General features: G+C 46.1%; 2 protein-coding genes across 2 annotated transcripts in view; both read right to left on the bottom strand.

Annotated features, from left to right (window-relative positions):
* The window catches only part of POLQ (DNA polymerase theta), a 138,089-nt gene that overhangs the window by 3,917 nt on the left and 121,233 nt on the right, over positions 1-12,939 (bottom strand). Inside the window, 1 exon segment of the mRNA XM_034788349.1 lies at positions 11,771-11,880. Coding sequence (XP_034644240.1) covers positions 11,771-11,880 — 110 coding nt within the window.
* On the bottom strand, positions 4,964-5,672 carry LOC117886488 (DNA (cytosine-5)-methyltransferase 3B-like). Its single transcript, XM_034788360.1, has one exon. The coding sequence runs from the start codon at positions 5,552-5,554 to the stop codon at positions 5,057-5,059; it is 498 nt and encodes a 165-aa protein (XP_034644251.1). The 5' UTR covers positions 5,555-5,672; the 3' UTR covers positions 4,964-5,056.

Raw genomic sequence — 12,939 nt, 5'->3', positions numbered from 1 at the left:
AAGGTGACATGTACCCAGTCAATATGGGGATAACTGAAATCCCCCACTATTATTGAGTTCTTTATTTTGATAACCTCTCTAATCTCCCTTAGCATTTCATTGTCGCTATCACTGTCTTGGTCAGGTGGTCGATAATAGATTCCTACTGTTATATTATTAGAGCATGGAATTACTATCCATAAGGATTCTATGGAACATGTGGATTCATTTAAGATTTTTACTTTGATTCTACATTTTCTTTCACATATAGTGCCACTCCCCTCCTCCCCCCCCCGACCTGTTCTGTCCTTCCGATATATTTTGTACCCCGGAATGACTGTGTCCCATTGGTTGTCCTCACTCCACCAGGTTTCTGTGATGCCTATTATATCAATATCCTCCTTTAACACGAGGCACTCTAGTTCACCTATCTTATTATTTAGACTACTTTGAGTAAAACCCTTTTCCCTTGTGATGAGAAGGGACTGGCTCTATTGTTCCTAACTGAAGGAGAGAGTTCAACTTCTTGTCTCAGTAAAAGCTGAGGGATTCCTGAAAAGGGATGGGGAAGAGGGTGGAAGGGAGGGAAGGACGTAAAATGGATGATACAGCCCAACATTATGACCTCTGAGACCCATTCGTTTGTAGTGATCTGCCTCCAAGCATGCTGGAAATGAGAAAGGTGGTCTCCAAAGGGGATGGGGTGGGCAAATGGATGCAGCTGTAAAACCAGAAGCGTGGAAGGATTTGAACCCTTGACTGACCTGTCAAAACTGTTGCTTTGAAGATGACTGAGTGGTCTTGTAGGGCTGGTGAGCAGCCCTCTTTCTCTGAAATGTAAGTCTTTTCCTGGAGGGTTCAGTAGATGTATAGAATGCAGAAAACAGAGCAGGATGTGATCTCTGGGCAGTCTATGACCTACTAACCCGTCTCTTATTTGTAGGTATATACATATATACTCAGGGATTGTTCAATAGCCCTAGAGTCCTTCAGTACATTCAAGGACTTATCTGTGGTCTCTGAGAAAAGCTTAAGACCGTCAAAGCGGAGGTCCTCAGCAGTGTTCTGGAATTCTCTCGGACACCCCAAGAGCTGGAGCCATGATCCCCTGCACATAACTACCACTGTGGAGATGGACCCGGCAGCAGTATCTGCAGCATTCAAAGATGCTTGAAGAGCAGTTCTGGACAATAATTTGCCCTCTGAAATGATGAACTGGAATTGTTCCATATGTTGTTGCAACAGATGTCCAATAAAAGCAGTAAACCTATTATAGTTTGAAAAATTATATTTGGCCATGACCACCTGATAGTTCGTGATCCTGAATTGTAGGATTGCTGACTAATGGAACTTCCATCCAAAGAGATCTAGTCTCTCTTGGTCTTTGTCATACGGGGTAGACTTGGAAAAGTGTTGCTTACCCCACTCATTTACCACATCCACCACCAGGGAGTTAGGTGGAGGGCTGGGGAACAAAAAATGGGAGTCTGTAGGGGAAACATAATACTTCTTATCTGCTTGCTTACCTGCTGGCAGAACAGTAGTAGGCGTCCGCTACCCTGTCCTATCTGGATCTAGGAGCACCTCATTAATGGGTAACAACTCTGGAGTGTGTTGCTGACTGCAGAATATCCAGCAGTTTGTGCTATGAGTCCTTGATCTCTTCAAGTGGAATTTGAAGAGCGTCAGCTATACCCTTTTCATGAGGTCTTGAAATTGCCGAAAATCCTGGGCCATGGAAAGTGGCAGAGGCATAATCGCTTGGTTTGGAGTCAAGGATGAAATAAGTGTTTGAGGGGAGGCCTCTTTATCTGCCCTGATCTCCTGCTCCTCCAACATCTCATCTGTGTGTGAGCTGACTGGGGAGGAGAGGATTGTATGACTCTAGCCTCCCTATGAGACAGTGTCAGTGAACTGGTAAATTGCTGCTGATAAGCAGTCCAGAGGTCCCAGTATAATCACTAGGGGGGCCATAGAGGAGTGGGGGTGGCATGCAGGGTTGGTTCCACCACCTTGATGACAAGCATGATCTTCCCTGTGACTGTTAAAAAAATAGGTTTCTGAAAGGACGTGTCGGAGAACACTGAACAAAAATGAAAGAGACCAACTAGAAGTCTCCTTCATCCTCCCCAATATCGTCCAAAGGGCACCAAAGGACACTGGAGATCTGGAGATCAGAATCTTGGTACCAATAGATAATCAGTACTCATGAAGAGTGGGGACTCTGATTTGTCCATTACAAACAGGTCCTTTGCGTATCTGAACTCGTGTGGCCATTACTAAGGCCTTGGCTACACTGGCGCTGTACAGCGTTGCAACTTGCTGCGCTCAGGGGTGTGAAAATGCCGTCCCCCTCCCCCGGAGCGCAGCGAGTACAGCGCTGTAAAGCGCCAGTGTAATCAGAGCCTGCAGCTACTCCCCTCGGAGAGGTGGAGTACATACAGCGCTGCGAGAGCTCTCTCGCAGCGCTGGCGGCGCGACTACACTCGCGTTTCACAGCGCTGCCACGTCAGCACTGTGAAGTCTCGAGTGTAGCCAAGGCCTAACAGATAGAGCCTCTCAGCAGTAAAGGCAGCATTTAAAACCTGGTGAGCCAAGCATGCCCTGACAGGAAAATAAGGCTCCCCGAGGAGGGAGAGAGAAAGGAACAAAACAATTTTCTCACTAATTATCTCTACTTAATTATCTCTAACTGTAATTATCACTCATACTAACTAATCCTAACAAACAACTATAGGAAAGCAGAAACAGGATGGCTCAGGCATGCTCAAGGTGTACACGCTAGGGCTCTGTCTCAGGCCAAGGCAGTTGAGAAAGAGCTGAGGGCAGTTCACCCGTGACGGCACCTCTACCTAGCCTCAATGTCCAGCACAAGGAGACACAGGCAGCGTATGCAGGAAAAATGGATAATGCTAAAGGAAAAATCTCTGATCAAGGGCTCAAAAGGGGCACACACACACATGAAGTGGAGCACCAATAGGGACACTACTCAAAGAACCACTATGGGATGTGCCTCCAGAAATCCTATCTCCTCACATGAATGAGTGGAGCACCAGTGTGGATACAGTAAAGTATGGCTTTGCCATACAGCTGCTAGTACCTGGGTGCCAATCACCTGAGTTAACTCTGCAGGGAAGACACACCCTGAATGAAGTTGTTGGGACAACTGGTGAGGTATGGGCAATGTACTAGGAGCACAGACACAACACCAAGCTCTCAGGTGCCTTTTTGTCAGTCAAACAGCACTACTCTCTAACTTTCTCGATGACTAGCCAAAATCCTCCCCTGGATAAACACCAGCTGGCTAAAGCTTGAGGTGATTCCTTTAGGAAAAGGGAAGTAGCTAGAAGAACTTGTCTCCTCTAACATCCCCAACTGTCAATGGCACCTGCCCTCTAAGGATTAAACTAGCCCACAGCTTCATGGTCCTTTTGGACTCCTCCTGGTTAGTGGATGCCCAAAGAGCTATGCCAACAAAAAACATCCACTTCTATCTGTGACTGTCCAGAAGTTTGCACCCCCTCTTATCAGACACAGACTTGGCCACAGTGAAGCACACTTTCCTAAATTCTTGGCTTGGTAATTGCAATTTATATTAGGAATAAGTCATATACCCTGAAAAACCTCTCTGGTATAAATTGCTGCAGCCTGTCAGTTTAGCAACACAACTCACCATGAACAAACCACCCTAGTGCTTTGATCTCAGTGTGATGGCTGTGGAACTGCCATATAATAACCTAAGAATACTGAGATGTAATAATTTTATGAACACTGTATAGGACCTGCTCAGTAATGGGAAGTTACTGTACATTGGATTATAAGACTTTCTTGCAGGAATCCATTGATCTAGCCTAATAGGGGACAATGGGAAAAATGAGCAGGAAAGCAACAAAATGGATCCAGATAAGGAACTTCCACACAAAACACTTGGGGGACAATTACAAGAAAATGGGGGAAACTGTTAGCCTTGAGGAGCCTATATCCTGTCTCCAACAAAGATACAAGATTTGTTTTGCCAGGCAGGGAGCCCAGAGATCAAAAGGACACTAAACAAGAGAGGAACGGTAAGGCTCAATTATCAAGGGCTGTCCAAGGGTACAGGCTGATACAAAGAGAGACTCTGGGTATGTCTACACTACAAAATTAGGTCGATTTTATAGAAGTCGATTGCGTATGTCCCCACTAAGCGCATTAAGTCAGCTGAGTGTGTCCTCACTACCGTAGCTAGCATTGACTTACGGAGCGGTGCACTGTGGGTAGCTATCCCACAGTTCTCACAGTCTCCACTGCCCATTGGAATTCTGGGTTAAGCTCCCAATGCCTGATGGGGCAAAAACATTGTCGCGGGTGCTTTTGGATACATGTCATCAGTTGCCCCTCCCTCCGTGAAAGCCACGGCAAACACGCCTTTTTCCTGGGTTACCCATGCAGACGCCATACCATGGCAAGCATGGAGCCCGCTCAGCTCACCGTCACTGCTGCTGTGGGCAAGTCTACTGTGGGGGTTGCTGTGATCCAAGTAGCCAATGCAATCATTGACATTCTGTTATCAAGGGTAGTGACTGGGAAATGTGCAGGCCTTTTTAGATTTTAGGTGTATCATATTCCTGTCCTTTGTTGCTGGTGAAGAAGTCTTGCAGCCCTACGTTCCAGTCTGGTCGGTGCTGTAACACCCCATAGCACTTCTGTGGTTGACACATGTAACAGCTCCAGGGCTCTTGCTCTTTTGCCTTGGCCGAGGTGCCTTGCCCTACCAGGACCTCCAAGCATTCGACACAGAAGCACCTGCAGCAGCTGGCATTGCTACACAGCAGCAGCTCCTTGCCTTTGCAGCAGACAGTGCAGTAGGACTGGTACCCGTCCTTGTTGTACATGTCGAAGAGCTCCAGGAATTGATCCCTGCAAGTCTGGCAAAGGTCCCCCTCAAACAGCGGGTGGAATGTGACTGGGTTTTTTCTCCCGCACGATAAACAACTGACTTCAAGGCTCCTGTTGTTGTTTGTGACTTTGGAAACCATTTGCTCTCTGCTCTGGTCCTCCTCCACCCGCTCCTTGTTGTTGTTGCAGAAGTTAGTCTTTAGCCGCTTGGCCGGGGTTCTGGGAATGTCTTTCCTGCCCGGCTCCTAGCAACCTCCAGGGCATGGTGTATGGCTCGTCGATAGGAGACTAACTTATTAAATGTGGAGTGGTTGAAATGCTGCCTAAAAGCCATCAGACCCACCAGCTTGTCTGCTGAAACTTCGGAGAACTTCCCGTCCCCAAACCATTGCACCCAGTGCATTCCAGAGATTGCCTGACGTTTGGACGTGACTCTGTAGGAGATGATGATTGCAGGCCACCAGGAGAAGCCCTTGATCTTCCCCCACATGAGCTCCCCAATTCCAAAATCTTTCCCATCCTGGTATTCCACCTCTTCCCCTGCAATTCTGCTCTCCTGCTCCCAATCAACGAGTTTGGGAGATCCATTCTGGTCCTCCTGGGTGCTGCTGGCAGACGTGGTACTGCTGCTCTGGGAGGACTCCTTGGAATCCTCCTCAGTGAGGTCGATCAGGGGCACCTGGACAGACATGGCCATCCTCTTCTTAGAGCACTGAATGGGAGCCAGAGACTCCAGGTCATTCTCTTCTTTAAGTTTCGTCTCATGGAGATTCAGTCCTGCTTAGAATATCATGCAAGCTGGATGCTTCTGCCTAACGCTGCTCTTCCAGCCGGCAGCACTGCACACTCGCATCTATCCCTTGCTCCCATGGCTCATGAAGCCTGGACAGTAGTAAGGAGCAGTTTAACTATAGGCTGAGCAAGTGCAGAATGGTGGTAGAATGTGCCTTTGGACATTTAAAAGCTCGCTGGTGCTGTTTACTGACTAGGTCAGACCTCAGCGCAACCAACATTCCCATTGTTATTGCTGCCTGCTGTGTGCTCCATAATATCTGTGAGAGTAAGGGGGAGATGTTTATGGCGGGGTGGGAGGTTGAGGCAAATTGCCTGGTGTCCGATTTTGAGCAGCCAGACACCAGGGCAATTAGAAGAGCACAGTAAGGCGCACTGTGCATCAGAGAGGCTTTGAAAACCAGTTTCATGACTGGCCAGGCTTCGGTGTGACAGTTGTGTGTGTTTCTCCTTGATGCAAACCCACTCCCTTTGTTGATTTTAATTCCCTGTAAGCCAACCATCCTCCCCCCTTCGAAATAAAGTAACTATTGTTTTGAAACCATGCATTCTTTCTTTATTGATTAAAAAAAAATGAGATAACAGACAAGGTAGCCCAGGTGGGGTGGGGAAGAGGGAAGGACACGGCCACATTGCTTATTGTAGCCACACTAAAAATCAAGCTGTTTGAATGACACTCTTTTGTTGCTTGGGCTATCCTCTGCAGTGGAGTGGCTGGGTGCCCGGAGCCTCCCGCCCCGACCCCCGCATTCTTGGGCGTCTGGGTGAGGAGGCTATGGAACATAGGGAGGAGGGTAGGCAGTTATACAGTGGATACAGCGGGGGTCTGTGCTCTTGTTGGCTTTCCTGCAGCTCCAACAGACGCTTCTACATGTCCGTTTGCTCCCCCATTAGCCTCAGCATCACGTCCTGTCTCCGCTCTTTGCGCTCACTTAATTCTTTCCTGGCCTCTGCCACTGAATGCCTCCATGCATTAAGCTGTGCGGGAGGACTGCATGAGCTTGGAAAACATGTCATTGCAAATGCGTTTTTTTTGCCTTCAAATCTGCAATAACCTCAGGGATGGAGATGATGGGGGGGGACTGCGTGGTCACCTGTGCTGCTGAGTTCGCCACACTGACCAAACAGGAAATGAAATTAAAAAGTTCCCGGGGCTTTTCCTGCGTACCTGGCTAGTGCATGGGAGTTCAAAGTGCTGTCCAGAGCGGTCACAATGGACAACTCTGGGATAGCTCCCAGAGGCCAATACTGTCGATTTGTGTCTGCACTACCCCAAATTCAACCCAGCAAGGTCGATTTTAGCGCTACTCCCCTCGTTGGGGAGGAGTACAGAAGTTAATTTTAAGAGCCCTTTAGGTCGACGGAACGGGGTTGGTTTGGTGCACGCAGTCATTTTTAAATCGACCTAATGCAGCTAAATTCAACCTAACCCCGTAGTGTAGACCAGGGCTCTGTGAATAGAGCCTGAAGAAGCTGGGCCTTCCGCACATCCAGGGTATAGTAAGCCTTAGGGAGAAGCAGGTACACGTAGATACAGGATTACTGTTGTAAGATCTGTTTTTCTGAAATGCTTTTGTTCTAAATAATCATTTGCTTTAAGAATGCTGTTTGGTCACTGGGTATCACTGTCAAAACTCCTGGAGAGAAATAAACTGCAAGTACTGAACCCAAGTCAGGTCTGCTGAGGTAATCACAAGTGACTGCAGCCCTGGACCTAGTTAGTGAGTAGGAGAATGGCTTGATTCCACGCCAAGTCAAGTGATGGTGGGTGCATAACTGGCTGGATAACCGTACTCAGAGAGGAGTTGTTAACGGTTCGCAATCCTGTTGGAAAGGCATAACAAGTGGGGTTCCGCAGGGGTCTGTTTTGGGACTGGCTCTGTTCAATATCTTCATTAACGACTTAGATATTGGCATAGAAAGTACGCTTATTAAGTTTGCGGATGATACCAAACTGGGAGGGATTGCAACTGCTTTGGAGGACAGGGTCATAATTCAAAATGATCTGGACAAATTGGAGAAATGGGCTGAGGTAAACAGAATGAAGTTTAACAAAGACAAATGCAAACTGCTCCACTTAGAAAGGAAAAATCAGTTTCACACATGCAGAATGGGAAGAGACTGTCTATGAAGGAGTACGGCAGAAAGGGATCTAGGGGTTATAGTGGACACAAGCTAAATATGACTCAACAGTGTGATGCTGTTGCAAGAAAAGCAAACATGATTCTGGGATGTATTAACAGGTGTGTTGTGAGCAAGACATGAGAAGTCATTCTTCCGCTCTACTCTGCGCTGGTTAGGCCTCAGCTGGAGTATTGTGTCCAGTTCTGGGCACCATATTTCAAGAAAGATGTGGAGGAATTGGAGAGGGTCCAGAGAAGAGCAACAAGAATGATTAAAGGTCTTGAGAACGTGACCTATGAAGGAAGGCTGAAAGAATTGGGTTTGTTTAGTTTGGAAAAGAGAAGACTGAGAGGGGACATGATAGCAGTTTTCAGGTATCTAAAAGGGTGTCATAAGGAGGAGGGAGAAAATTTGTTCACCTTAGTCTCTGGGATAGAACAAGAAGCAATGGGCTTAAACTGCAGCAAGGGAGGTCTAGGTTGGACATTAGGAAAAAGTTGCTAACTGTCAGGGTGGTTAAACACTGGAATAAATTGCCTAGGGAGGTTGTGGAATCTCCATCTCTGGAGATATTTAAGAGTAGGTTAGATAAATGTCTATCAGGGATGGTCTAGACAGTATTTGGTCCCGCCATGCGGGCAGGGGACTGGACTCGATGACCTCTCGAGGTCCCTTCCAGTCCTAGAATCTATGAATCTATGGCTAGAGGCTAGAAGGGGTGCATCTGAAGAGACAAGGAGGGTGGCCAGAGGTACAGTATGTCTGGTAACTGAGACACACTGCATGGGCTCCACACTGACTACAGAGTCCAATTCATGGTCTCTGTCCTGATTTTTAAAGTCCACCCCAGTTTTGGTCCTAGATGCCTGAGAGATTGCCTCTCCCACTGACCATGACCTCCAATGACCATTATGATCCAGCAGAATGATGAAGCTGTTGACCACCGTGGAAAGCTCATGAGCACAGGAGACAAAACTTCCACAGGCACTGAACTTAAACTAGAGAGCTTGCCATTTGCAGAAGTGAGTTCTTCTCGCTCTGACATGTACAAACGACAACCCGATAAATGAATCATGTTTCCCCTACAGACTGGGAAGGGGAAAAGAGAAAGCAAGAGATTATCATTGCTCCTATTCTGAAATGCTTTGAAGGTGCTCAGATACTATGGTGACTAGGGACATATAAATACATAGACAGGTTAGACAGATATTTTTAGTTGTTTAAAAAACCTTAGCAGCTGGAAATAAATTGGAGCTAGCATTATGCATGTAACCAAGCTAACTCTCCACAGACCAGAACTGCTGTAGCAGCCAAAAAACAATGTTTTACATAATGCTAAAACCTTTACATGAGGCACCAGTAGAGAAGAGAAACTTTTCTCTGATCCAATTTGGAAACTAAAACATTTCATGTTTTTCTAAAAGATATGCTCTAGTTCTACAAGAAGTCCCAGGGCCTATGTTATACAGGAGGTCAACCACCTCACCCACCCCAAAAAACAATCCAAAACATAGAAACATGCCTTCAAAATGAATATGAAGGGAGGAGGGAAAAGGTGATCACTAGCTCAGCTGGAAACAGAGTCAGTAACATTAGTTAGCTAAATCTGGAGCAGGAATGCAAGACTGATTCCAGGCAAGGATACCTTGTGCAAATACGTAGGGGTTCTAAGCATCTGCACAGAAAATCTATTGGATGGAAACAGTTCTGAGGCAGGCTACAGAAGCTGATATTACTTCTATCTTAAGGTGACCATGAAGTTGCAGATCTGTTAAATAACAATGAAGGATACAACAGAAAACATATATGGCCATAATTCTTTTGGAGACAGCATGACATATTGATCCAGTGTCAAAGCACAGAAGACCGGATAGTCTAAAGGAACTTTAGTCCACTTCAGATTGAAAAATTGGAACCTTTTCATATCAGTCTAAAGGAGAAAGGCTGCTCTGGAATGGACGTGTAAATGTGCAGAAAACTACTGACTGGATGCAGAAGGTGGAATTCTGACACCTGTGGAAGGAATTTGGGATTTTTTTTTAAACACCAGCCTATCTTTAAAAACTTAGTTTTAAAAAATGGTTGGCCCAGTCAACTACCATCTGAAGCTCTCTCAGTTGGGGAGTTGATGTCTGCCACCAGGAAAATGATCTCCTTTTAGAAACATGAACCCACAGAATTAACGAAGTTGAAGAAGAGGTCCCAGAAGCTGATCTACCTTTAGTGCATTCATGGAAAGGCAAAATAGAAGAGGTGAACTCTAAGGGAGGATCTCTCATGCAGACTGACAAGTGAAGAACAAAACCAAATAGCTCTCATGTGGGGCGCAGGAAGGGATCCACATCAGACTTTTTCACAGCAGGCCACCTTGCCATCTGAACAGGTATCTCATTCTGTCAAACTCCTTCCAGGCAGCTAAAAAGGCTGCACTTGCTTAAAAACACCATATTCTTGATTTGGAGTCACAGCTTATAAGGAGAGGGATCTCAGAGCAGGATGTCAAGAGATGACCCTGTTCTCTGTGATGTGATGTAGCGAGACGCTCTGGGAATAGCCACTGGTAGTCCTAAATGGAGTTGAGAACCTTATTTGCCAGTGGGTGGACCATTAAGATAATGGAATCTTTATTTATATCTCCTCAACTTAATCAGAACCGGAAGAGGAAAGATGCACATAAACGTCTTCCAACCAGTAGTGAATGGAGATGTCATCTGCACAAAGTGTCAAGTGAAGGCTGTGTTGAAAGAAGAGCATTTGGTGCTCACTGGAGAGAAGAGGAGAAAAGATCTCTCTCTTGGGCATGCCCGACTTTAGAAAGATATCATCTGCTTCTCTTTGATCCAGAAACCACTCCCCTGAGCCTATTACCAATTGGCTTAGCCTGCCTGCCAAACGGTATATAAGGTATATAGCCTTTCATCATACTTGAGGGGAGACAAAACCGTAAGAGCTGAGTCACTAGAGATTTTGAAGTATCCCATCCAGGAGTCAAAGATAGAGGAGTATCAGCAAAGATGTCAAATATGATCTCCTTGTCTCATGCCTCATTGAGTGTCTGGAGCATCACATGCTTGAAATCAATGCCAACCACCTGCAGAGCACTTTCCCTCTGTTCTGAGTCAGAGCTTGGGGACTCTTCCCCCTAGATCAGCACTGAAACGTTCAGTGCCAGATGGAGTTATTTAATTCCAGCATATCATAATATTTGTTATTGGAAATCTTCTGGGCTAACTTCACTTTGGATTTATCAGTGAGCACAAATGAAGCAAGGAGTGCCTCTAGACACAATCTCGGCATGAGACTTCTGGCATTGGTGGAACAGCACAGCTAGCCATGTTCCTTTTCCAGGCAATAAAAACAGTAAGTTTGCCTGTGATAAATATTTTGTGATTGCACCTGGGACACTTTTTGAAGCTGCTCCTTTGGTGACATTCGGGAAGACAAAAAAACTGAGGAAGGGAAAGAGACGACAAGCACCAACAGCACAGCACCCTCCTTCCCACACAAACAGATTTTAAACTACAATAATAAATAAATAATAATACATTAAATGACCCAAAGCATGGATCCAAGTCGGCCCCATGAAGCAGAAAACCCCCAAACTCAAAGACTCCCCAAAGTAAGGAGAAAAAACTACCCACTTGCCGGTGGAGTACACACATTCAGTGCAGCTGCACAGAGGAGCTACGTCGCCATCCTGAGTCAGTAAGGAAGTTGCAGGTACTAGAGGTCACCAGCATGCTAAGCCAGGGCGGCACTGCTTTGGGCTAGCAGCTAAAAACTTTAGCCAGGGGACTTCCTGTCTTACTCAAAGAGCCTGGACCCAACATTTGTTACTCTTTTTACACCCATCTGGCCTTAAGAGAAACATTGTTTTTATAGACTTATAGGCATGTCTGCAGACATCTCAAGAAATAGAAGACAGACCTTTAGAAAGGAAACTTAACCGGTTTGTTATAGAAAAGTACATGGGCTGGAAAAACAAAAACACTCCTACCTGTATTACACTATCTTCTGCAACCTCATAGAGGAGCTCATCATGGAGCTGGAGGATGAAGAAACCTCCACTCTGTAACATCCCTCTGTTTCTTCTCCGCTCTAACCTTCCTACACAGAGAAAAGATATACACAGTTAACCAGCATTACACATAATCATATCTGTTTTAGCCCAAAAGACCTATATATGTTCAAATGCTACAAACAAGAATTGTATGGCAGAGCTCCAAGATGAAAAACATCCATGCACACAAGGATACATATATAAAATATCATTATTATGCTATTATATCAATATTCATAAAACTGTCTGGAAATAAAGAATGTTAATGCAAAGCTTTTCAAATACAAACATTTTAGCCTTAAATTATAAAGTTGTAAATTAGGAAAAAAAAACCAAAGAGACAACCACTTCTCTCAGACCATCTGTTCTACAAGCAAATTTTAAACACAATCACGTCGGGTTTAATGAGAACTTGGTGTATAATGTTCTCTCAGGCAATGAAATGGAATTCGGCTCCGCTTCCAAAATCGTTTTAATGGCTAATTCTAAAGAGCCAGTGAAGCTTTACCCAGCCAACTCCACTGATCTGGAGTTGCAGCTACTACTACTGAAAAACATAAGCAGTCCTTGCCCAAAACACTAAACAACCGATGTGTACATGGGATCTTAGCAGGCTGCACCTGCCAAAAACAGAATCCCTTCTGCATGCTCCATGTTAAGAGCTAAAAAAGGGGGCCCAGAAGTTGGCAGGTGAGAGTGCAAATGGAGAGATTCCAGTTCAGACAAATTACTGGCTATCAATGGCTTCATTCAATCCTCAGTAGTCTAACACCTAAAACAGGGGCGGGCAAACTTTTTGGCCTGAGGGCCACATCAGGTTTCCAAAATTGAATGGAGGGCCGGTTAGGGGAGGCGGTGCCTCCCCAAACAGCCAGGCGTGGTCAAGCCCCCGACCCCTATCTGACTCCCACATGCTTCTCCTCCCTGACAGCCCCCCCTCCTGGGACTCCTTCCCCATCCACCACCCCCTGCTCCCCTAACTGGCCCCAGACCCCCCGCCACCCCATCCAACCCCCATCTCCTTCCTGACAGCCCCCCTTCCCTCCCGGGACTCCTGCCCCATCCAACCCCCCCCCCCCCAACCACACCACCGCCCCCTGACCACA

Source organism: Trachemys scripta, chromosome 1 (genome assembly GCF_013100865.1).
Source record: "Trachemys scripta elegans isolate TJP31775 chromosome 1, CAS_Tse_1.0, whole genome shotgun sequence".
NCBI lineage: Eukaryota > Metazoa > Chordata > Testudines > Emydidae > Trachemys > Trachemys scripta.
Note: the sequence above shows the minus strand (reverse complement) of the source record. Positions and strands in the feature narration are given on the sequence as shown.